Source organism: Thermobia domestica, chromosome 1 (genome assembly GCF_964235325.1).
Source record: "Thermobia domestica chromosome 1, izTheDome1.hap1.1, whole genome shotgun sequence".
Lineage (NCBI taxonomy): Eukaryota > Metazoa > Arthropoda > Insecta > Zygentoma > Lepismatidae > Thermobia > Thermobia domestica.
Genome location: NC_137454.1, coordinates 232,756,137 through 232,782,233, shown reverse-complemented (window position 1 = coordinate 232,782,233; position 26,097 = coordinate 232,756,137). Strand labels below are relative to the sequence as shown.

At 35.1% G+C, this 26,097-nt stretch overlaps 1 protein-coding gene across 4 annotated transcripts in view; it reads left to right on the top strand.

The window, feature by feature from the left end:
• The window catches only part of LOC145694654 (tachykinin-like peptides receptor 99D), a 1,420,129-nt gene that overhangs the window by 1,357,714 nt on the left and 36,318 nt on the right, over positions 1 to 26,097 (top strand). Inside the window, exon 9 of one of the 4 annotated variants that reach the window (XM_081771126.1) lies at positions 4,464 to 4,527. The exons of the other annotated variants lie outside the window; for them this stretch is intronic. Within the exon in view, the coding sequence (XP_081627252.1) occupies positions 4,464 to 4,501 (38 nt within the window). The 3' untranslated portion in view covers positions 4,502 to 4,527. The remainder of the gene's footprint in view (positions 1 to 4,463; positions 4,528 to 26,097) is intronic. 4 annotated transcript variants of the gene reach the window in all.

Below are 26,097 nucleotides of genomic sequence, written 5' to 3'. Positions count from 1 at the left end.
ACTTCCGAAATAGAACTTTAGCGCAACGGAAATTTTTTTTAAAAATCCAAACTGAAAATTTTGAGAAAACTCAAACTGAAAAAAAAAAACAGTATTCGGTCGTCTCTTACGTCGGTCGCACCAAGAAAATTTTTATACTTGAATCTTTTGAAATCTCACTTTCCACTGAAAGTTAAAATACTTCTGATACTGCTCATGTATTTTGCACCTTGACTACATATCTAGGTTTTACTATATATATATATTTTTCTAGCTTATTACACATTTTAAATTCCCAAGGAAAATTGTCTTCTTGAAAGGAAAATTGTCAGATTACAACTTCTACATTTTATTGAAGAAAACATTTTGTGGGTTTACACAAATGCTATAGCTATATCTTGAACAGTATTGAAGGGAAAGTTTTAAAAAATGCATTCATATTGATGGTTCTACAAGTTGATATTTGATTTCAATGTTTACAGGAAATCTGGTAACATGTATTTGATGTTTTATTCTTCTAATGTAACCAAAATCTTTCATTGAATCAAAACATTTTTGAGGAATAATAATAATGAAAGAAAATGTTGAAATTTGAGAATCAATATTACTAATAACAGACTGACATTAAACCGACATCAGTATACGAAATTAATTTCCTTTATACAACTACTTAACAAGTGATTGGTGGGCTAGAACTTTTCAAGCTTACTGTACTTTATTTTACCTTGTGTCTTTACACAGTGACTCCGGCAGCAGGATTTACACACATTTTATCTACCTCCACTCTATGCACGGAGCATCTTTCACTTTGCTATGTCTTTTATTTTATATTTTTAACACAGACATAGTTTGACACAAGAAGAGGAATATATATAAACACATAGTACACTTAACCTACGTCTAACCTAACCTACTCTAACATACTCTAATTTAAACTAACTTAACCTACTACAAGAGAAAATTTGTCACTCATATAACATTCCTAGCCCCCACATCACACCTGAGTTACAAAGACGTAAGTAATGTCAACATTACGGATCAGGCCAAAGAAAATTAAAAAAAAAAGAAAAAAGAAAAAATATTTTTCCGGACGAAATTAATAAATACGGTATTAAATATTTTAGTTATATTCTCTTTAAATAGGATTGGACAATGTTCACGAGCTATCCAAAAGAAATTCTGTTGCCAGAAGATACCACGATGCACCTACAAAGTATATTTGCACCAGGTTTTAAAATAAATATGATACGTAATTGGGAATCTTAAATATTTTCATTCGGGTTTACTGCTAACAAGTCGAAAGAGGTTTTAAATTTTTATGTACGTTAGGAACAGTATCTTTGTTAAATCAGAATAATCTGTAGTTTCTGGTCAAGTATTTTTTCTCTTGAATTACATTGTTGGAATGTTACTAAATAATACTGGGAGGAGACTTGCACTCACGAGGAGCACCAGCCTGTCTATTACGACAATCAAATCAAACTGTTTAAAAACCCCTTCCCCCGGCTTATCCGCGTAGGACAAGTGTTCACATGATAGATGGATGAGATCGCAGTCTCTAGGAAAACAGAATTTTTGTTTTAGAACTGAACGATAATATCATACACGAACACTATGCACATGCAAGCCATCACTTTAGTCCAAACCAAATTTTGAGATTAAAAGCGCACTAAACCACATATTTTTGTTGCATTTTTTCAGTCTTACTGAAGCATAATAAATATGCTTCCTTACTTACTTTGCAATTTGCACCGATTTTCTTCCTGAAAATCTTAAGTAGTGCTTTCAAAATAATTACCTAACTCCCAACTATGATTACTGTAGGTCAGACAGTCAGGCTGTACTCCGCCAATCGGCTTCCCCAAGGAAATTTGCTTTGGTACTCTCCTCCACCGTCCATTGAGCGTGTCAACACCAAATCCAACCACTTAGTCCAATTTAGACGAACACTAAAACACAGTTCACATTAAATTCAGTAAACTCTGAGGTAATTTTTTCCCACTTTTTCTGCACAATTTATGGACGAAGAACTAGATTGTAAGTCCGCTCTCCAATACGGTTTTTTGGTAAAGACAAAGAATACCAAGGAGAAGAAAGCTAATTGGTTCTTTGATGACGCAACAAAAGGATAACACCTGAATCTCGACACATCAAAAGAAGCCGAACCAATGATAAAATCTGGAATGAGCCTCAAACCAAACTGAGATTTCTTTAAGCTCCAATGAGAAATAATTTCTACCTAAACAAAGGGATGTGCCAAATAGGCATCATGGACGAATTTCAGAATAAAATTTTGAAGAAATTACAAATTAAATTTTAAGAATTTCCTTTCGAAGATTCCCTACATCTAAATTCCCTTGAAAATAGTACAAACCTTTAAGAAACTACAAAATATACACCTTTGAACCCACATAACTTAATAATAAGGACAAAATATGCAATAATAATAAAATATTATGTTATATGTAAATTTTATGGACACTACTTCTATATTGTTGTGACGAAATATTACAATTTAAAACTGAACTCTAAAATACGTACAATAATTTAAAATAATTTTCAATTGTCTTTCTGAAACTAAGTATGAACATAAATATACAGGTGGTTCAAAAAATCACGGACCATGATACATTATACTTAAATATAATGTAACAAAAGTACCTAGAACCTCGATACGAAGATCATTCCTGGATACAGTGCAAACAGACTTGATCTCCAGTTTAAAGAACTTTTGCAAGACTATAAGAGCTTTTATCGTGGATACTCCATTTCCGTATTTTCATCTTCGAAACTGAAACAAGTACAATGTTACGATGGAGTAAGCATCACAGGAGACTCTATCTTCGTCGGGGCGAAAGGTAAAAAGAATTTATGCCGAACCAAGGGCTTCAACAGTTTGGTGGAACAGCCCCCAAGTTTCTCTTAGACTGTCTACGAATGCTTCAAATGGACTCACTTGATTAACACAAATAGGAACAATAGAAACAAGTAAGTCTACATGATTCTGGTTAGTGACATTTGCTGTAAGACTCTCCTAAACCACAATGAATCATCAATAGTGATCTAGTAGAAACGAATTTTTCGCCCAAACATTTCACCTGCGTCTTAGCTTAGCGAAATATGTAATTTTTTAGTTTGCCGTTCGCTTTGATAAGATTTGTTATTGTCATGCAAGCGAAACGGTTTGGTTTTCAGTCACATGACCTATGTAAAAAATTAAACCTACATCTCTTGTTTACTCGCCCAATTTCTCTAAACCGACAATCTCTAACTAATTTTATTCCTCTGTGTTTTCTTTGCTTTTATGGAAAGCAAGAAAAGATTACACATTCTTCGAGACGAAGCGAAAGTGGTATCACAATATAGTGAAAGTAGAATTTGTTGACGATAGAGGTGATGTTAATCAAAGGGAAAGAAGAATCTAGTAATGATGCAGACCTTGGCGCAGAAACAGAAGTGGTGCTCGAAAATTACGAGAGAGAGTAAACATGAAGAAATGGGTACAAGTGTAAATGAAATGAGATATATATTTCTCTCCCTGTGTAAAAGTTTGCGGTAAAAGTTGTGTCAAGATTCAAAGGAACGTAGTGTCTGAATTCTTTGTTCGTTTTATTATATTATCGACTGACTCCTAATTCGTAAAATGTTTAATTGATAGGACAAACGTTATGATAATTAAAGAAAGAAGTAAACAGTATTCTTTCTCAGAATAATTACTTAATAATTGGGCTCGTTTCGAGCTCATCCATGTATCTCTTTTCCAACCTAATAACAACCACCACCTCGCAAAATCTAACCCACGACAATAATGTTAATCACTGTCAAGCTGGTTTGGGGATAGAATGAAAAAGAGGTCCATAGATGAGCTGAAAATATACCAAATTATTAAATAATTGTTCTGAGGACGAATATTTTTCTTTCTTTAATTATCGAAAATTATGTACATGATAATATATATATATGTATGTATATATATATTAACAAAAATTATATATAAAATTTTCAGTTAAGTATTTTAAAAGTCACGTAAAAACATAATATGTTAAGTTCAAAATATGATTATTTCAAAAATCACAAAATTAAGTAAACTACTATGAAGTTCAAATAAATTTAACCATTTCCTATTGCTGTATTGATGAGAGTAACCTACAAGAAATTAGTTAATATATCGAAAGCCTATTCAGACGTTCTTTTGTGTAATTTTATAGTGATAAGTGAGACTTACACATATGAGAGTACAGGGAGGAACGTCAGTAAACTTTTACCCCATAGCCAAATTGACCCCTCCTTAAAGATTAAGGACGTCAACTTAATTTATCTGAGTAACTATATTGAAGAATATATAAATTTTCTCTCCTGTTGTATATTACCGTGTAAGTTATTTTCTTTAATTGCATCGTTATTGAATACGTTATTATTTTTTCTAATAATTAACAAATTTATTCTGTATATAGTGAGGAAAATGGACATTCTTTTTCTTTCAGATGGTGTAAAGGATCACTACCCTATAGAATTATTTTAACTTTAGTCATTGCGACCATATTATCAGTGAGTTTCATATCTTCTATCACGCTACATACTAACACCTTAACTAAGAACTAAATTACTAACAAATACTACTGTGTCTTCTCTTATCCTAAAATCTAATACGTAGCTTCTTTAAACTGTCGATTTTAATTTTCTAAAAATTAACTTCAGTGCATTGGACTATTTTTTTAAAATTACTAGCATTTTTAGAGCATAATAGATATAATTTTGCCTGATTGAATATGTGTATCCTTGTTAGTATGCGTGTTACGATCTATTCCTAGATGTCATTTAGATTAGCACAAAATGCACAAAAGATTTGAATAAAGTACTTGCAAATTACTATGCACCAAAGAACTTTGATTTAGTTAGTTGCAAGTAATGTATTAAATTTAGATTGAAGTATGGACAGAAAGTGTATGAAGTGCTTGAATTCAGCACATGTACGAAGTAAAAATTCCAAAACTGAAGTTGCCAAAGCTCAGAAAAATAGTTAGCTGATCTTATCCAGCAGCTAATAAGGTAGCAGAACAAATAAAATTTCTTGATTATAATGTTCCACAAATTATACTAAGCAAATCAGAGATTCACTTATATTGAGGTAAATACATATATATATATATATTAAGCACATGGTTAATTTCAATTAATGTAAATCTGAAAAGCCTGTTTCACCAAATAAAAGATTAGTAATTCAATTCCTTCATAAACGCCGTAATAGGATTATTTTTGGAACTATTGAAAAAACATTAAATAAATAAATAAATAAATAAATAACGGGAGGCTAAAGTTTACATAAATGCAATGATGAGATGCGTATATATCTACTCAATGCTGTCGACTTGGTGTGGTAAGAACTTCTGTCTCGAATTCTATACCCACTTAGACCATGGGTGTAATATATTATCCTTTCACCATTAATGTCAGTATCATCAATCATTTTTATTTCTGTCTTTAGATTCATGGGCACTATAAATAAAGTAAAAAGATTTAAAAGGTTCTTAAGTTCAATATCTTTGCATGTGTATAGCCTTCTTTCACAGAGATCGAACTTTCTTGAACGTCAATTAGTTAATTATTAGTATAATTTAATAAATAGTACTAATAATATATATATATATATATATATATATATATATATATATATATATATATATATATAATATGAAAATGAAAATGAAATGGTTAGGCTAAAGGAGACGGTGATGATGAGGGATGAATGAAATGGTGGAATGAAGAAGGTGGGAGGAAACGGGAGAACCCCGAGAAAACCCACGCACACGGTGTTTGTTCACCACAAAGTCCACTTGGCGGGGGCTGGAATCGAACCCGGGACCCCAATAGATAGATAGATAGATAGATAGATAGATATAGGGTATCCCAGAAGGAAGTGTCAATATTTTGGGAAATAGTAGTATGGGTGATTCTAAGCAAAAAAAAACATGAACATGGGTCTTAATCTCAATGGTTTGAGAGATGTAGGTTGTGAACTAATTTTTACTTTATATCGCGTATTGCTCACCCTGCAGTTATTCTACAGAGATAAGACATATTGTATTTGAAAAATGATGATATGGCCTTTCCAACGGTATGCAATATGGGTGTCTTTGTGGTGTCTTTGGAAGAGAAGTTATTGAGGGATATTGCCATCAGTGGAAATCAGTGTTGCCATCCATTTTTTTTAAATAACCTTAACTTTCCGAAAGATCCCTCAATAGCTTCCCTTCCAAAGATACCACTTCTACGTGTTGTACACCGTTCGAAAAGCCATTCCATCGCCTTTTAAATTCGCTATGTCCCACCTCTGCAGAGTAAATACAGGGTGAGCATAAAGTCGAAAATGGTTCACAACCTGTAGCTCTCAAACCGTTGAGATTAGGACCTACGTTCATATGAACTTTTTTGGTTAGAATCACCCATACTACCATTTCCCAAAATATTCCCCCTTATATATATCCTGAGAAAGACTGAAACAAAACTCCTAATGTTACTTATGATATTTATAAATTTGAAAGATCACTTTTAATTCAGGGTTATTAATAAGTTTATTTGTGCCCTGTATCTGTATTCTCCATGACCACTCAAACGAAATGATTCATTCTACAACCGAATTCTCAAACATAGAATCATTTTTAACTCCTCGATTAATTATATCTGTATCTTTAATTATGATACTTTAAATCGATTTATTTTGCACTTTCTTCTTGAAATACATTATATTTGATGTTTATGTTGTGCTTTTTCATTTTTAACTATATCTATTTTTGTATGACGTCTCTCTCGACTCTATCTTGCAAAGTTTATATTATTATTATTATTATTATTATTATTATTATTATTATTATTATTATTATTATTATTATTATTATTATTACGTTTACGTTTTATAACTGGAAAAGATTGTTCAGACTTGTAACTATCAGTCTCCAGAGACTTTTTAGTAAGACAAACTGCTGTATGGGTGACGTTAATGAAAATTAGCGCTGGAACTGCTGCACATGTCATTTCAGTTTTACTCGAAAGTCTCATTTTTGTAGCTGGTATCTTACGGTACACTCCATCCTTGAAGGTGCCCCGCAAATAAAGATCTAGTTGCTTACGTAAAGAAAATTCAGTTACACTTGTTTGTCCTATCCGTCACATAGGAAATGCGATAATGCTGCACGGCATTATGTTGTTACATGTACAATTGATCACTTCTGATAATGAAAATTGGCCAAAATCATCATCATCATAGGTATTCTGCCCTTACTGGCAGGTCACTTGCAGCAGCTGAGAAGCTTCCATACTCCACGGCCCTCTGCAAATCTCTTCGTCTTCACGTATGATCTTTCCATTTTTATATCATTCATTACTTGTAGTCTCCTTCGCCCCCTACCTCCCTTTCCCGCCACAATACCCTGTAGGACGTCCCTCATGATACAATTTCTTCTTAGATAATGTCCCAACCAGTTTCTCTTTATCTTCTTAACAATATCTAAAAGTGTTCTTTTCTTCCCCACCATTTCTAACACCCTCTCATTCGTTTTCCGCTCGACCCAACTAATTATTTCCATTCTTCTCCATACTCATATTTCGAAGGCTTCCAGTCGTTTTTCATCACTTTTACGTAGTGTCCACGCTTCCGCCCCATACAGTACAACACTCCACACGAAGAATTTTATGAGTCTTTTTCTCAACTCTTTATATTATACGTTGGATATGTATCTAAACCTAAAAAAAAAAAAGAAAAGAAAAGAAAAGAATTTTTCACAAATTGTCTTCTGATATACCGCAGCTCTTTTAGCAGCTCAAATTTTCTAATTCATGTGCAGAGGTTGGTCTAATAGTTAAACATTGTTCTACGTACATAAAATAAAGAGAGAAATCCGAATGAAGTCGATCGTTCTTGTTAAAGTTTCCCTCACCATTTCTACAATTTAAGGAGGTAAATACCAATGTGATACCTCAGAGTATGCCCTCCTGTTCAATTATTTTCGTTTTGATTAAGTTCTTAATATTATTCATGTTCTTAAAACTCATGGAAAACTTTTGTGAACTTTGGACCAGATTGGCATGTAACTTGAAAATTAATTCAAATAAGTTTAATCGAATTGTTGTTTGTACATGAAAGGAAAAAAATCATTTAAGATATCTTAAATGACTTTACTAGTATGTTTTTTCTTCTGCTTCCTTCTTTCACCAGAGAAGCTTCAAGACTTGACAAATACATCTTAAAGTTCAAAACTTCAGTCGCAAAACAATACTATCAATCGTAATATCTCTTAGCAGCGTAGGAACAATGCGGTCGTCATCTTGGAGCAAACTTTTGCAAACGAAGGTAATTATTACATATTTCAATAATATCTCCTACACCACCCAACATTAATTTTTGACTAAGACCTCTTTTTCCTTCATCCCTAAATCCTTCAATTTTACCTTCAGGAGATATTGTAATTAAGGGTTGCAATGTCAAGACACATTTGCACCACCAAAAAGGGATAGACGGAGACAAGAAGAGCAAGAAGAAGAAGAAGAAGAAGAAGAAGGAACAGAGTTTTCTTGAAGTTGAGAAAGGAGGGAGATAAGACGTGAAGTATTAGTATTATTGTCATCTGATTTCTGTCATCCGTCTCTAGTGGTAATTACTCATGCTAATTTAGGAGAAGCCGGAATGAGATTCTCAGCCACGAAAGGATACAGAAATAGAGATAGATGGCACTGAAGAGACGACCACCAGAAACCGAAGTCCTGACTTTGAACATTTCTCTGCGAAAGAGACGGTTTTCAGTTTGTCTTCAATTGCCCTTTGTTCTTTCATGAATTTTCAGTTCTGAAGCGAGAGAGAGAGAGAGAGGTGACGTCTCTTAAGGATGATAATACCTTGTATTCTGCTACTGTTGAGGTTCTAGAAGACTTATCACAAACTAATAATGCAACAGCATTCCAAGTTGCCTTCTTGCATTCAAATCATTCTGCACATACATAAAATGAAGAAGAACATCTTCAGAACTAATAGTCTAATGGCGCAATCGTTGCTATATATTTACATAATATTTGTCTACAATATTCTAAGAAGAAACAATGTTTTACCATATATGTATATAGCAATATGGTGTCAAAAGTCTAAAACGCAATTCTAGGTACAATTACCTCCATCTAATTATTACTAAAGTCACCAGTTCTTTCATTATCAACATAAATCTTAGAAATCACAATACAGAGAATTGCCATTACATGTGATACTCGATACTGTAACATACACTGTATATCCTCCAAATATTTGATAAAATAGTGATACTAATAAGCATAAAGTTGATTTTATGTAATTATATACGAATATGCCATGACTCCTTTTGCTTGAAAGGAAAATAGCATACCATTGGAAACTCATATGCTAGACATGCGAGACCCTGTTACACACTCTTCAAGGAAAATTCAAGATTACTAATAAAACTCCAACTAACCAAAGCAGTTTACATTCTAAGATTATATATTTGTGTTACAGTTTCGGCTATGTAACATTTTATTAGCAGTCTTCAAGGAGTTTTTGTTATGGATAGATATTTCAGTAGCTATTGAGAAGTAATTTCCGGTCTTGACATGAAATATTAAATTATAATATCATGAGATCATGAGCAAATTTTATTCTGATTCTCAGTTTTTACTCACTCCACATAGATATTGCACAACTGTATATACGTAAGTATATGTGAGCAGTTCAGAGAAAGACAGTTGTAAGCACAACTTCTGGTGAAAATGAGTTATTCAGTGGAACAGGTTGGGATCGGACCACATAACAATGCATAGGTAGTTTAATTTCAGAAATGTACCTGCTGATGGCAGGGAAGCACGTTTGGTTTGTGTCGTTGTATTGCATTGTAAGAGAATGTTTAACTTTCTTTTCTACACTGCAAAAAATGCAGAAACTACTTTTAGACACAGTAGGACACTGTACACGTTACCGACACTCTTTGAACACCTCCAGATAACACATATTCATCCCTTGTAGATAGCATGTTGTCAAAGTATGTCCCACATGTATATACAAAATGTGCAAAATGTATGTCATCACTTTTTTTTGGACTAACGAGAAGTGTTTTAAATATGCCTAGATACTGTTCTCGGAGAATGAACGCTTTTGGACACGCGAAGCACACTTTATAAACACATACTTGATGGATTTATGTATTTCCCCCTCAGCATTTATACTAAGTGTTTAAATGCTGTTTTATGTTTTACAGTATAGTTTACTCGAAAATTAGAAAATGTCAGTTACCATTGTCTTCCTTCGAGCCGTTCATATATTAAATAATAATGCTAATATTACTTTACTTTTTCTACGATGGTAATAGTATTGTTTAATATTAAAAAATAAGTTATGTAATTGGGTAGTGTTTACGTTGCTATCACATCACATACCATGTAGAAAATGTTGGAAGATCATTGTAAATTAGTTGAACGATAGAAGATTATCTTGTTAGAGGCTCAAGATGATATGTAGTGTATCTATTAGGGTAATTCAGAGGAGTTCGTATATTAGCAGATATTCACTTAGTGGGACGAAATCATAAGATGTTTATTGTGTCCAAAGTCTGGACCACGTTGAAGATAATGAGAAATTTAAAAAAAAAAACTGAGTTGGAAAGTATTAAAGTATTCCTCACGACAAGGATGAAATAGGTTATCTCTTGTACTTTTGACCACTTACATCCATTTACCAAATATTATACTTAGCCTACATTAACCAAATCTGGTTTTATTGCAAGTAATACAGTTGATGAATGTCTGTAAGAACCACAAATATCATCCAGTTCCAATCTGACAACATTCTAGTCCATACATCTGTAGCCATATTTACTGTGCGCTCTATCTGCGCTAAGCTTGCAAGACTGAATTTATATCCTTTTTAATGCTTCATTATAGTTCGTACTGTGTGTCAACTTTTCGAACCAAATCGTTTGAGTGCTTCGTCCGAAGAGACGTCATAGCACATATATTTAGCGTATTTAGGATGAGTCACAAAGTTACTAAACCAACGGTAGAGTGGTTGGTTTGTTTTACCCTTGTTGCTGAAGAAATGTGCATGCAAACCTGAAACTTAGGTGACAGATTGAGGATTCTAGTTAAGAATACCATGTATTCAGAACGTTGTTGACTATGTAATGGATAATGAGCTGTATTTATCCATTACGGATACAACTTACATACTACTATTAAATGTCTTCCCCACACTTCCTGCCACGTTTTCTTGACTTTTTTTTCTATAAGTAACTCATAATAGTAGTAACATGATGAATGGTAACTCGTCACAAAACTTACTGTATTTAAAATATACATTTGTGTGTTTTCATGTTACATTCAGTATATATAAGAGAAGGAAAGAGGAAAATATTAGACATCTTAAAATTTCAGACAGTTGGTAACATCTCACCTGTTAATGCTTCAATATTTATTTGAAACGCTGGAAATTTGGTTGTAAAGTTCTATCGGAAACCAAATACTATTGTGTACTATTTTATGTCTCTTAAAAATTTCTTTTATAAATACATGGTACTATCAGAATGTTAGTTCTTCTCAGAAAGTTAGGTACGTAGCATTTCAGAACTCACACATGCAGAAAACTACACTACAATGCCCTATTTGAACCAAACTATGAAATAATAACTTGTACACGTGATTTCGAATTGTCTGAAAAAATAATCTTTTCTTTCACCCTTTTGCTTAGATCAGTCTCTATGTCTAATATAAAGCCACTCTTCCAAGAAACATTCCAAAACCAAAGTCTTTCCCCTCTACTCTCACAGGTGGCATATCCTCTTACTTATAGTTTCCAAACAGGAAGATTGGAAGCTGTGACATGGAACGTCGTTATGATGTTATAGTTCCATCTGCTCCACATAACTTAGAGCTAAAGTTTTAAGGCAGTTTGCTCACCGCAGCTGACAGCGCGAATACACCTCCTCCTACGCTAAAGACAAACCTTGAAATAAACTTGTTTGGACTCTAGCTGTCTTTATCCATTACTTAAAATTGCGCAAGATGTCGCGCCCTGTTATTAAGATGAGATGTGTTTCTAAGAGGATTGTTTAAGCGATAACTTCCTCTCTTGTAGTGGAGCAGAACTTAAAGGCGAAAGTTTCCTCTTCTACAGTAGCAGAACTTAGTAAAGAAGTTTTTTATTTAAAAATCGCATTTATTATCTAGAAATTACTACTTTGAAACTATGTAAAACTTCCCTTCTTAGATGTCAATCTTTCTGAGAAGCCAAAAGAAGAATCAGTGCACAACAGTAGTGCTCATTTACGAAGCCTGTACTAAGTGATAATTTATACAGGGCTTTTGGGCTTTTCAGTTGACCCTACGTCGGCAAATAATGAATCAGAAATGAATGGCATTAGTTTTTAATTGAACTCTAAATAGTTGGTTGTTGAAAGCAAGCCTCCATTTCCCAAGTTCCTCTCGCATCATTATGTCTGTAACTTGCTCATTGAAGAGAGTCTTTGATTCTGACGTAGTAACAAGACGAATGGAAAACAGTGATATTCAACGATAAAAATAGTTTGTTTCGGACGGACTAGTGGTTTTATGCATATCCGTAGACATGCAAGGGAACAGAATAATTCAATATATGATTGCATTCAGCACATGGGATCTACACCTGAATTTTGGCATGACACCCAATAAGCTACACATACCACTCGTCTCTGGTCTTCATTCAGAGAATGTGATTAGTACCCAGTATGTTCGTGATGATGTTGATCTTGTCATTCATCCTTATCTTAACATTTTGCGGTATTCCCTCTTCTACTAGGAGCTCCCTCGTTGTTATATGGTTAGCATAAGCGTTTTGAACGCGCGAGACCCGAATTCGATCCCAGGAGAGAGCTTAGATGGTCTGAATAACATGTTAAACTCTAGGTCCACACTTCATGTAACCTCAGTGCTTAAAGGGGTGCTAAACTCCAATTCAACCATTTTCCTTCCTACCATGTAAATACCATAAAATTGTAGTATTCATAATCAAATTAGAAGAAATGAGATGAGCTACTATATAAATACCTTTTTCAAGGACAAGCGGACATTTTGATCCCCGACCACTTCCGGAAATGTGACTATGACAAATCATGAATATCGAGACTGACGATTATAATGGGCTTCTAGAAGGAACTTTCCGTTGATTACCACCCTAACAAACAATGAGATGAAATCTGTCAATTCTCGAAGACCTCAAGCAATTTAAAGCAAGAAATAGTAGATGACTAATGTTTTGGCTTAAGAAACTGCACTGGTTATATTTCAGAAACATACGAATAGTACTGAATCTTATACTATGCAAAATAAATTTATTCAAGAATGTTCTAGCAAAATAAATTTACTGAAGAATGACTCACTAAGATTCGAATTTATTATTTTTAGTACTTCACTTATCCTACCAAAGGCATCTTTTCCCAAAGGTTTCCCTGGTCCAACTCCGTAGACTCCGTGGATATATATCCATGGAAATATCGTTTATTGTTTATTTTAGTCTCGGTATTAGTATTTTCACGATATTCGGTAGAGTAATGGAGAGGAGGAGACGAGATAGGGGAACAAAATAAAGCAAGTGTTTACAGTGTACTCGTAGTTATAGATAAACGAGTAGTATACCTGTAAAATCAGTAACTACCTCATCGATTTTCTTGTATGCCTGTCACTACTGTCTCTTATTAACCTGACATCTCCTGTCTGCTTCTTATTCTTTTCAAATAGTTTACAGACAATGAGAGCAGCATACTGTGACATCACAGATTATTTAGTATAAAATTATGTTCAAGAAGAACACATTATATGCAGAGAAACGAGTTTAAAACAAATTTATTTGCTCTTTTACTGCCTAGAAAGGAAATATCAAATGAAAATTATATACACAGTGTGTGTATTAGAAAACGAATGAAACATAAACGAGTAACAAACTGAATCAGTTTCAGGAGGTTAAAGTAGGATCCTCCGTTGTCCACACAGAGCTTTGCATGATCTAGCAGTGGAATGACTAATTGTGTCCAAGATCCTCGTCGCTTTTTTAATATTGGACTTTAGTGATGCTTTAAACTCGGAAAGAAGAAAGAAATCACAAGGAGAGAGGTCTGGCAAGAATGCGTGGTGCAGTAACACAGAAACACTTCTATGTACCGAAACATGATAAATCACTGCGTCGATTCCAATTTCTGCTCCTCCATTAAGGAATGGACACGAAACTTGGCAACAACTTCTGCTTTTTAAAATCCATTGTAATTATTTGTCACACAGGTCTCCATGAGGTCTTCCCGAACTTTGGGAATCATTTCAGTTGCTCTGACAAACCTGGTTGGACTTCGTCATGTTCCAAGACTCCCTGCCAGCACTTAAATCACCTTTATGCCATTCAAAAGCACTGTAACGAGAAAGGCAATTGGCCCCGTAAATCTTTTTCAACACCTCAAATGTTTTCGTTGGAATTTTCCGTAACTCGCACAGAACTTGATTTTTACTCTTTGTTCTATTTTCGAGGCGGTGATGTGGTGTCACAACACCAGTCTAACTTACCTGCGTCACATGCCATAATGGTGACAGCCGAACTGGAAATTTAAAGGTTACAAGCAAGATTCACCATTGGAAAAACTTCAGTGTCCAAACTAAATTTGAAGTGAAAAAATCAGTTTTTTTTTTTCTAGTTGCCCCACTGTGTATATAGGAAACTACTTTAATTCAATGCAATATTTTTTTTAAAAAAATAAAACTATTTAAGAAAGACTAATTGCAAATTTACAGTTATAATAATATACATTATAAAAAGCCTAATAGTTAATTTTGTAGTTATAACTAAACAAGTTATAAAAAACTAATTGATAATTTTATAGTTACTTACACAATAAAGCATATTATTAAAAAAGACTAATTGCTAAATATATATTTATTTCTTGGTATGTGGAGAACGGAATGCAAAATTACTAAACGCAAACCTTATTAAATAGAGGAAATACAGAAGCTACTAGGCAAGTAGATTAAACAATGAACGATATATATATATATATATATATATATATATATATATATAATGTAAGCAAAAGAAGATGCAGAGAGTGAAATACACTACTACCGTTTAAGGGAAAATGAACTTGTTGCTCACTTTGTCTCATTGAAAAGCTGTCAAACTCACACAGAAGCTTCTGAAAACGGAATAATAGGCAACCTATTAGCAAGATAACCCAAGGGCCAGTCTAGATGTAATATTTTCCATTATAGGATACGATACATAGTATTGATTCAAAAAAAGAGAAAGAAAGAGAGAGAGAGAGAGAAAGGTTATTGCTCTTGGCTAACATACTGTTTACTTCTCTGTGCAAAAGCTTTAATGTACATACAAGCTTGATCTAACCTTAAGATATTTTGTTAACTTTTTTCTGCCTAAAAACAAGAATTAAATGGATTTCTACAAAAGACCTTATCGAATTTAGCTTATAGCAATTTTCTGAACAATTTATCCACCAAATAAGCACATAGTTAAATATAGTTGTGATTTTAATATTTTATTTTAACGTCTTCCTTCATATTAATGACTACGTTAAGTGTTAGGAAATTCAATAGCTATTTATTTACACTTGCTTGGTGATAAATATCTGAGCATTTTTGTTTAATTATCCCAATTATTTATATTGGAAATTATTTTTCAGTTTCCTTTTAAAAGAACCGGAAACTTAATGGTTTGATTCTGATTTCTTCTTCAAATCTATTTAAATGTCTTTTATTTCTCGAATGAACATTTACTGCCTATAACTTATTATTTAATATTTTCTTATTTAATAATCAAATTTATTTTAAGGAATGTTAAATTTATATACAGGGTGTTACAAAATAACACCGACAACGTTTGGGAGGTGATTCCTGACACCAAGAAAAGAACGAAAAATATAGACCAACCTGGGTGCACAAATGCTTCCTTTTGGAGTTAAGGCTGCCGAAAACATGAAAAATTAACTTTAAAGGTCCATAACTCCAAACCGTAATCAGATTAAGACTTCACTTAGGAACTCATATGTGAACTATCCAAAAATCCATGTTTCAGAATCCTGCGGTCTCACGCAACAAGTTTTGTAGAGGTAGTTTGCCTACGGGCATATAATGTGAAGTACTAACCAACTACCTCTATAAAAATTGTTGTGAAAGTACCGCAGGATTCTGGAACATGGATATTTGGATAGGGCACATACTACGTAGTTTCTAAATAAAGTCTTGACCCAATTACGGTAGGTTCCATACTATTGGAACTATGGACCTTTAAACTTCATTTTTTATATTTTCGGCAGCCCGTAACTCCGCAAAGAAGCATTTGTGTACCCAGGTTTGACTATACTTTTCGTCTTATCTTGGTGTCAGGAATCACCTCCGAAATGTTGTCGGTGTTGTCTTGAAATCCCATGTTTAATGCAAATTCATTTGTAGAAAAGCACGGCACATTCAGTTTGACTTGAAGAAACAATTCAATCAAATCATATCATTAAATTTTTGGTTCTTTTTAAAAGAAGCAGATCAACGATTTCCATATAAGTAATTGAGCTAAAAATAATAATGATAGTGTAAGTGATCCTCTAAAACTGTAAATTTTAACCGCCGGTCTGTAAAAGTATTTTCTCGGTCCACATTAGAAAGTTTGTGAATTTCTACTATACTATCCTGGCATAAGGAAATAAACACCCCAGAAATGCTGCCATTGCTGCGTTCTAGTAAAGAAAAGGAACCATTCCTGATCTTGAAGTTAGTACTTGGCAGAGCAACCATTTGTAATAGTAAAGCTTCAATCCTATATGGCATATTATCCTGTAACCCTACATCACAGAGAGCCTGAATTATTATTTGTTTCCAGATATGAGTGATTGTTTGTGAAATTTTAGTTATGTCAAAATTTTTCCATGTAATTCATGTCCTGGGATTGTCCGGACCACGGTAGAGTTTAAACTATATTTTGTTTATTGCAAGTGGTCAACTTTGTCACGGTATCCTGCTATCCATGATGGCGTCTCGTGACTGTTAGCATGCTCCAAAAAAGGCTAGCAAATATATCTTGCAATTTGTCTATTGTTTTACAGCACTTATTTGCTCATCGTGAAAAGGGAGGTACCTATGATCACCTTTCTAAATTGCACTTTGCACTATGACACATAGTGCAAGACGGTGAAATAATAGTAAATCGTGATAAGTCAGTCACTTCCACACCTGCTGTTAACCACTATCCAAGAATTCCAATTATAATTTTCTCCGGAGAACTGAACCGGAGAATGGTTCAAAAGTTTTGTGGCTTGTTGGACATGGCAGTGACTCAATTGTACCGTGTATATTTTGTTGTTTTGAGGCTTTTTGTTTTATTTTTATGTTTTAATTTTAATTATTTTATTACATACATTCCCGCTATAAGCAAATACCTCAAATGTACAAATATTGATTTGTGCTGATCTGTCAATCTTGGATACCGGATGGTGATTGGCTGGTTTAAATAGTTACGTTCTTGTACTCCGGAACCGCTTGGCATCGGTCCCGGCTACCCGATCTTGAGCCTATGCATTCCATTTCAATCTTTTGTCAATCGTATGGAAGACAAAAAGCAAATGGAAGAGCTAAGGCAAAAGAATACAAAACTAGAGAAAGAAATAGAAGAACTAAAGGATGAGTAGGCAGAAATTAAAAACGACAGAGACAGACAATATAAACGGCTTGAAACAGAAATCCAAGAAATAACGGAAAGCAGAAACGAGCTAAAGAAACAACTACAAGAAAAAACGAAACAAGTACACAAACTGCAGGATGATTACAAATATCTGGAGAAAAAATACGAGCAAGTAAAGGAGAAGTTAATACAGACACAACAATCTTTTGGCAGAGAGGAGATAGCATGGGAGAAACAGAAAAATATCTACAGGGACAAGATTGAAGAATTAAGAAACAAACAGGGAACCGACACAGACGCAGTAATACACGAAATACAGGCATTAACAAAAAAGATTGAAGAAAAGCAGGAAAAGATGGAAACAGATGAGGGACAAACGTGGTCGGAAGTAGTGAGAGGGAAAAAGTTACAAAGAAAGAAAAGAAAATCCTAGAAGTAACAGCTAAAAGCAAACCTACCCTAATATTTAGACCCAACGAAGGAGACTGTTGTAGTTAAGCAAACTGTTCAAAGACTAACAGAAACAATAGACCCAAGGAAGGAAAAGTTAAAAATAACTGGTATGCGTACGACAAAGGATATTGTGGTATTATAAACCGCAACAAAAGAAGACATAAACAGGATAAAGGATAAATAACAAATAAAAAGAGATTTCAAGTTTGAGGAAAGTAGGGAACGAAACCCATTGATGATAGTGTATGGTGTACCAGCTGAAATAAAAGACAACGACCTCATAGAAGCTATCATCCAACAGAACTTTGAGGAGGAAGAATTAGCAGAAGCCCAGAACATAAAGGCAAGATTTAGAGCTGGTAAGAGAGGGCAAAAGAAATGCCACCTGGTTATAGAGGTCACACCAAACATAAGGAAAATGTTGATGAATAAAGATTGCATGTATATCGATTATGATTCACATAAAGTTAAAGGTTTCATTGTGGTAGCACAATGTTACACGTACCAAGAATTTGGCCACATCACGAAATATTGCGAAAGCAAGAACAAAGTACGATGCAGATATTACGGAACCCTTCGCCACAAAAGTGAAGACTGTGAAGATAAAGGCAAGAAGGTATGCATTCCATGTAAACTGAGACACAAAATATGCCAACTTCCAAATACGGAAGAATGTGTTTCATATCGGGTAGCGCGTGAAAGAATAATCAGCAAAATAAATTATGGATAAAAGACACAAAGAAGTATGCAAAAAAAAGAGAAACAAATCACCAAGTAAAGTCAAAAGGGACAAAAAACGTTTGGAGGAATTTTTGGATAGAAAAAGAAGAGCTATGGCATCTACAAAGGATAAATGTATACAAACTGAAATAGAAAAAGAAAATAATACTATTAAGAAACCACCTGACATATATTGGAAGACAAAAGACAAACGAACTACTCCAAATCCAGAAGCAGAAGAAAAAACAACACGTAAGATAAATTTTGTAAATGGCGAGCAGAAATATCTATTTCCAATCAAAGAAGAACCAATCCAAGATAACAAAATTACATCAACTCAATCTCCGGAAGAAGCAGAAAATACGAAACCAATTTTGATGGAACCAAGACAATTATATGATAATATGAGCCATCAATATAGATTAGCCAAATTGGAGGACAAGAACATTCTTAGTGTGGCATTTCGACAAGTAATTAGAGATCTACATGACAAGAGACGGACGATAACGTACCCTACGCTGGAAGAAATCGATAGAATAGAACAGAACATATGATCTTCCCGCTAATGGATGGGAGTTAGTAGATCTAATAAATGAAGTATATGAGAGAAGAGATATACACTGGGAATTAGAGAATGTATACAAACAGATGGTGAACGCCCACGGCAGAATCTGTTCGACTACAGCAAAACTGGTATGGACGCTTTTGTATACACTAAACATGCTTAACAGCTTACTAACATTAAAAATTGCACAAAACAACTCGCACAGGTCAAAACTCGCGACAATGGAAGCAAGAAAATTTGTGGAAACAAAAAATATCGATTTAATCACTCTACAAGAACCATATACGTATAATAACAGATTAGTAGCTTTCCCAGCATCAGCGAGAATAATTTATGGTGGTGAGGCCTCCCTAGCAGTGATTGTGGTCATGAACAAAAATCTAGAAGTATTAAAAATCTCACAATATTGTGATAATTGGACTGTATGTGTTGAAATTACACAAGGAATTGATTTAATCTGGCTAATAAATTCTTATTTTTAATATAGTAAGGAAATTAAACCATTTCTAAATAAAGTACAGCAAATAAGCAGACAAACCCCTGGACAAAAGATCATAATAATGTTAGATTCAAACGCCAAGAACACAGCCTGGGTTCACCATATACCAATCAAAGAGGAGAGGAATTGGGAGATTGTATTTATTTAATCTGTTTTGCTTATTTAATGCAATATTGAAAATATTCTGTGCTATAGTTGTATGAGAAACAAATAAACACATATTTAGATGTATATACTTAAATTTTAAGACAAATATAAACACCTACAATATATGAGCAAGGAGACTATACAATACGAACAACATTACAGTTTAGTAGTAAATATCGAGAGTCACCTTTAGAAATCAAGCGAACAATCTTTGTTCGTTTAAGAAAGTGAACTGTCTTTTCCGAACTCGGTTCAAATATGTCGGTCACAGAAGGGTCGGTAATTGTCTATAAATAAAATAGTACAGCATATGAGCCAGGTAACTGCTCGCTGTTTCGTAGCCGGCAATCACTGAAACTCTGGAAATAAAAGGAAATCAAAGATGAAATATCTCCCTGAACATCGACAAATCAGCCCAAGAAAGTAACACCCAGAGTTTGTCACACGGGGCGCTTAGCCGTGCATATATGTGTTCTAAAGTGCCCACCTGCGGACAAAAGTCACATATGTCGGACGAACTCCTACCAATACATAACAGTCTGGCTTTTGTGACACTTAAGTTATTTACAAAATGATACCAAGCTTCTCTCATTGGGGATGTAAGATATGGCGCTTGGATAGTACGCCAAATAGCAGGCCAATTGTGGTGACTTGACATAGAGGGGTGACATTCATCAATTCATATTGTAACAAAGTTTTATGTATAGAGATTTAGGACTCCAAGACGTGGAGGGATTTTCGCTTGGTACCATTCACCAGGCCAGGATGAATTAAAACGAACATGGGTGGAATTGTTCGTGATCTACCCAACATTGGAACCACTGCGTAGTGTGGGAGGAGACCTATTCCAGATGGAGGAGGACGGTGATCGTGTAAAGAGCTCGCCATCTTTGACGCACACTAATTAGATTTAAATCGCCACGTGCAGACGGAAGTCATAACACATGTCCGTATGAACCAGCCCAATAACGAAACAATTTGACGCACATATTTGTCGGGCAGTGGAAAAAGACGCGTTAGAGACCAGAGTTTGAAACTAATGTAAATATTCAAATATTGAATGCGTTGAACTAGATTAAAGTGCGTAAGCGGCACATTGATAAGTTCATGCGCAACACCTGCAGAATTGACTGCCAAATATGGTCGTAAGAAGTGGGGGATGGGACTTATAAAAATCATACACATAAAATTACTGACTGTCGTACAAGTCCGGGAGGCTAATACGTCCCTAGGAAGCAAGATCTATAAGTTATGAACCGTTGAAGGAGTTGTTTTGTGTACTTAAGTTACAAACCACTCGCTATGGAAAAGCTTTTGACTTTTCGTAATGCTGAAACAAGATGAGTAGTGGTGACACAGAGAAGCGTTAAATCATCCTGTACGAAATGGCTGTTAATTGATGGAAACTGTGAAAAGCCAATGCAGACTGTACTGGAAACTATGAAGTAAAGGATCTAGCGCAAGGTAAAATAATATTCCCAAGAGAGCGCAACCTTGTCGGACACCTTTATGAATAGCAAAATGGGGAGATTATTGCCATTAATTTATAATTGAAAAGTAGCGTCATGATAAAACTAGTGCAAAACAGTAGGTATCTGAGGAGACAAGTGATACTCTTGTAAGACTGCAAACAAGTAAGAGTGGTTAAGTGTGTCAAAGGCTTTTCGGAAATCGCATGCAAAGACTGCTACGGGAAGAGATTGAAATCGGGCATAAGCAAGAAAGTCGCGAATTGTCGCAAGCGCGGTGTGGATGTTGTAAGAAGAGTGGAACGCCGTTTTAGCGAGGCAGATGTGCGGAGGGATAACTTGCTTAATATGAGTGGCCAGAAGCTTAGTAAAAGTTTGTAGTCAGTGTTCAGAAGTATGATCGGGCAATAGTCCGCCATGCTTGACAGATTCCCACCTTTGGGTATTAAAACGATGACGCCCACATATTGATAGACCGGTCCACCTTACAACAGAAAATTAAATAATTCACAGAGTATTGGGCGACTAGTGTAAAAAAAGCTTGAGTAAAAGAAGTACCCGATACCGTCCTCGCCCAGAGATGTACATCGTTTAACTTGGGAGGTGGTTGTCTGTATTTCGGAGAGAGTGATGGGCACAAGTAAAGAAGTACAATCTTTTTGGAATAAGCACGGTGGGATCTTGGTAAGAAAAGGGGGAGATACTAATGTATTACCTTCAGGTAATGAGTACAATACCGTGTAATATTCCCGAAAATGTTCATACAGCGCATATTTAATAGTGAGCTGTTGTCCAGCCGGGATGAAAAGGTGAAAGTTAAACTGATGTTGGTAGTGATTGAGATGTTTAACATAATGATATATAGGCAAAGATTCAGAGACAAACCTGTCTGCCGTCTTGCCGTCAATGTGAACGCTCAGAGATTGAGGATGTTGCACCTGTTTCAATTGGTGTTAAACGCACATGATTGCAGTCATGTTAGAAACACTACTTGGTTGGTTCTACAGTTCACATATGACACTGTATAAGAATTATTGTATCTCGCGATAGTTTTGACGGTGTAATTTCCCCATGCCTTGAAAGAAAGTTTGAATCTGAGATTTAATGTAGTGACAGCACCACATGTTAATATTAGAATAGATCGTGCAAGCATGTAGCCATCGTGTCCAACTAGCATTAAATAAACACCGGATGTGGTAGGTAGTTAACAATTGACTGTTTAATTTCCAGTAACTCTGACCGGGGAAGAGTTGTCGGAAAGCGTATATCAAATACCCTGCTTAGGAGGCTTGCCGGGAGATAACATCTGTCCAAGCGTGAACCCACTTGGGCTGATCTGAAAGTAGGGTATGATTCTTATGAAAATGAAGCCAAATGTCTTTTAAGGACAAATGTGTAATAAAACGATAAAAAGCAGAAGATGGGTGATATTCACCGCTTGTATCTTGAGGAAACATTTGACAATTAATGCCTTCAAGAAACAAAAGTGGATATCGTGTAATAGGTAGCATTTCAACTTCTTCCTGACAAAAACGTTGGCGGCCCATACGCTGATTTGTACCTGAGGGCTCTTAAACTGCCACAATACATATACCGTCAATAAGACAGTGAGTGGCTCGCCCTGACGAGGATAGGTATATATGAGGGGCGTGGAGGCTTCGTTTCACCAGTAAAGTAGTACCCAATGATGAGGGTGCAATGTTGACAATGACAGTATAATTAGACACAAATGATAAATCTGTATCCTTTCCCTCTTGCAAACAATAGCTATCAGCATCATGAAGTGCTATAAAGCGCGCCAATAGCTGTTTATTTGGTATGCTGCTTAGACAATTAATATTTAAAGTTAAATACAAACAGGAGTAGACCTCAGCGATCATTAGGTAAAGCACGAGAAGCGTACCCACAAGAAGAATCTGTACTTTACAAGGCCGTAAGATGTCTAGGATACATACCTGCAAGTGTGCCTTGTCTGCAGAACAATACATACACCGAAAAAATTTGGTAAACACCATACATATTTTTGACTACTCAGAAAAAAGGAAAAAGTAAGCATCGAATTATACACACAAAACCATGAACCCCGCAAAATTATGTTAATATCGTGGCTATACATAAGCAAGACAAATCCAAATTTACATCGCTTTCCCACATAACGCAAGTAATACAAACAGGAAGCAAAGCCCAAGAACAGCATACAGCTGGTGATGACTTGAAAAGCAAATGAACCAATGAAATCTTACCACAAGTGTTATTCTACAAGGTCAGGCGTTTGCAGGTCACTCACACTTTCTCGTATATTCGGTTTGCATTTTCTCACATGCTTCACTTATAATATAGGCGATTTTAGTTACTGATAATATAGGCTAATCCATGATTTTAACTCTCGTGAGATTAACTTGTGCGTCCATGAGATACACATCACTGACAGATTGATCAAAATAGATAAAAGGTCATTTGTCTGGAGCCTTAGACATAAAATTTTCGTAACTATCACTATTTTTCAATTGCACGAACATGCAGTATTCTTCGCTATAGAGCTGTAAAGCTTGGATATCCGTAAATATGTCAGGAAAGTGTGAGCATAACCATGCTTATAATTCAGCCGGGCTACGTCGTATCGTGGTTGTGGTTTTTGTCAAAGCCAAATTTTACTCTATTCTTGCAACGTTCTTTCATAGTACAACTGACACTGAAACCACAAAACACTACAAACACCTGTAACATTCTATTCAGTTATAGTAGTATAGCGAACAAAAGTCGAAGCATGCAAAGAATTTCATTGTTTCTGGAGCTTAACTATCAACGTCTACTCCAGGTAACAGCAAGTCATCGATCACCGAGCCACCGCAGCCCCTGCACCTCTATTCAAGTTCGTATCGCAAAATGTTCATTCGAAGTTCATTAGAGGTAGTCCATTAGGGATTCAACCTATGAAACGTGAAGGGATAGTATAGAGTGTCGGTTAAGCAACGAGAAAGATCCAGAACATTTTTCTTTACGTAACAGCCTTCAGAAACTTCTGATGAACTATATGAGCAGTTAGTTTATTCGAAGACTAAGTAAGGTTGATACTAAAACTAAATTTAAAATTCTGCTTTGAGATGGACGAGAATTTTATATATTTTTAAAAGATTAACATCCCATGATTATGCACTGAGGTTAAGGAAGATGGTGATGATGAGCAGAATGGTATAGTGGAATAAAGAGAATAGGAGGAAACGGAAAAGCCCGAGAAAACCCGCGCACACTGTGTTTGTTCACCACATAGTTCAGTTGGCGCGAGCTGAGACCCAATCAGGACTCCACTCACCAACACTCTACCACTAAGCCGGGGGCGCGGTGGCTCAGTGGTAGAGCGTTCACCTCCGGTGCTTGGGGTCCCTGGTTCGATCCCAACTCGCGGCGCGTGGACTTCGTGGTGAACAAACGCCGTGCTCGTGGGTTTTCTCGGGGTTCTCCCGTTTCCTCCCCCTTTCTTCATTCTACCATTTCCCTCATTCCTCATAATCACCGTCTCCTTTAGCCTAACCGGCATAAACGTGGGACGTAAAACTTAAAGATTTCATTTTTTTTTCTACCACTAAGCCTGAGCAGTCCCAAGATCGAAGAGAAGTGGATGCAACCGGTGTGGATTGCTCCCATTTAACATGGGCCATGAACACTTTCCTTCATCTATTCCTAATCTATGGTTTTCTTTTGCAAAAATAGTACAATAGTACAACACACAAGTGTATACATGACATATAAAATAATAGGTTTCCTTGGAGTTTTCAATTATTAATAATGTTATAATAAGTTACAACTTTAATGTGCCCATGAGGTTTCCGTCACTGGAGCTACATTAACGTATTTGTCATTGACGTTTAACTATTATGCCATTTAAAAAAATTCTTCATTTCCTGTTTTGTTTCTATTGTTACCAACCAAAACCTTGTTGTTTTCATAATATGGCCGTGTTTATTCATTAAAATATTAACCATTTTTAAAGAATAAATTTTTACTTCTATTTACAGGTTCTGTAGGGAAAATACTTTTTACTTATTCATTTGCTTTGGGAAAGGAGTTGATTTTCAATTTGTTTTATATTCTTCCCTCTTTTTGTGTTCGATTTTTGATATTAAACTTCCTAAGTTAAAATGAATATATAAGAAAAGTCGTATTTTAACATTTTAAACAGTTTTTCTTCCAGATCTAAATATTACATATATCAATTATTCATTACCTAAGCGTTCCAAGTTTAAAAGTTTCTATATTGCTGAAATGAACCAAGAGGTAAGCGTGTACTGTATCATTAGCTCACAGAGAGAATAATCAAAATGAAATGAAATGAAATCTTTCAGTTTAACGCCCCACGATTATGACCTGTAGTCAAAGGGAGACAATGATTAAGGCAAGTGAATGATTATGGAAGAATTTGTGAGATGAAGATGTGGGAGAGAACAGGAGTACCCCGAGAAAACCCACGGATAAAATGTTGTCCACCACAAACTTAATGTGGTCGGGATCGAACCAGCGACCTCACGCACTAGAGGTAAGAGCTCTATCATCAACTCACCATGCCTCCAAGAGTGAGAAT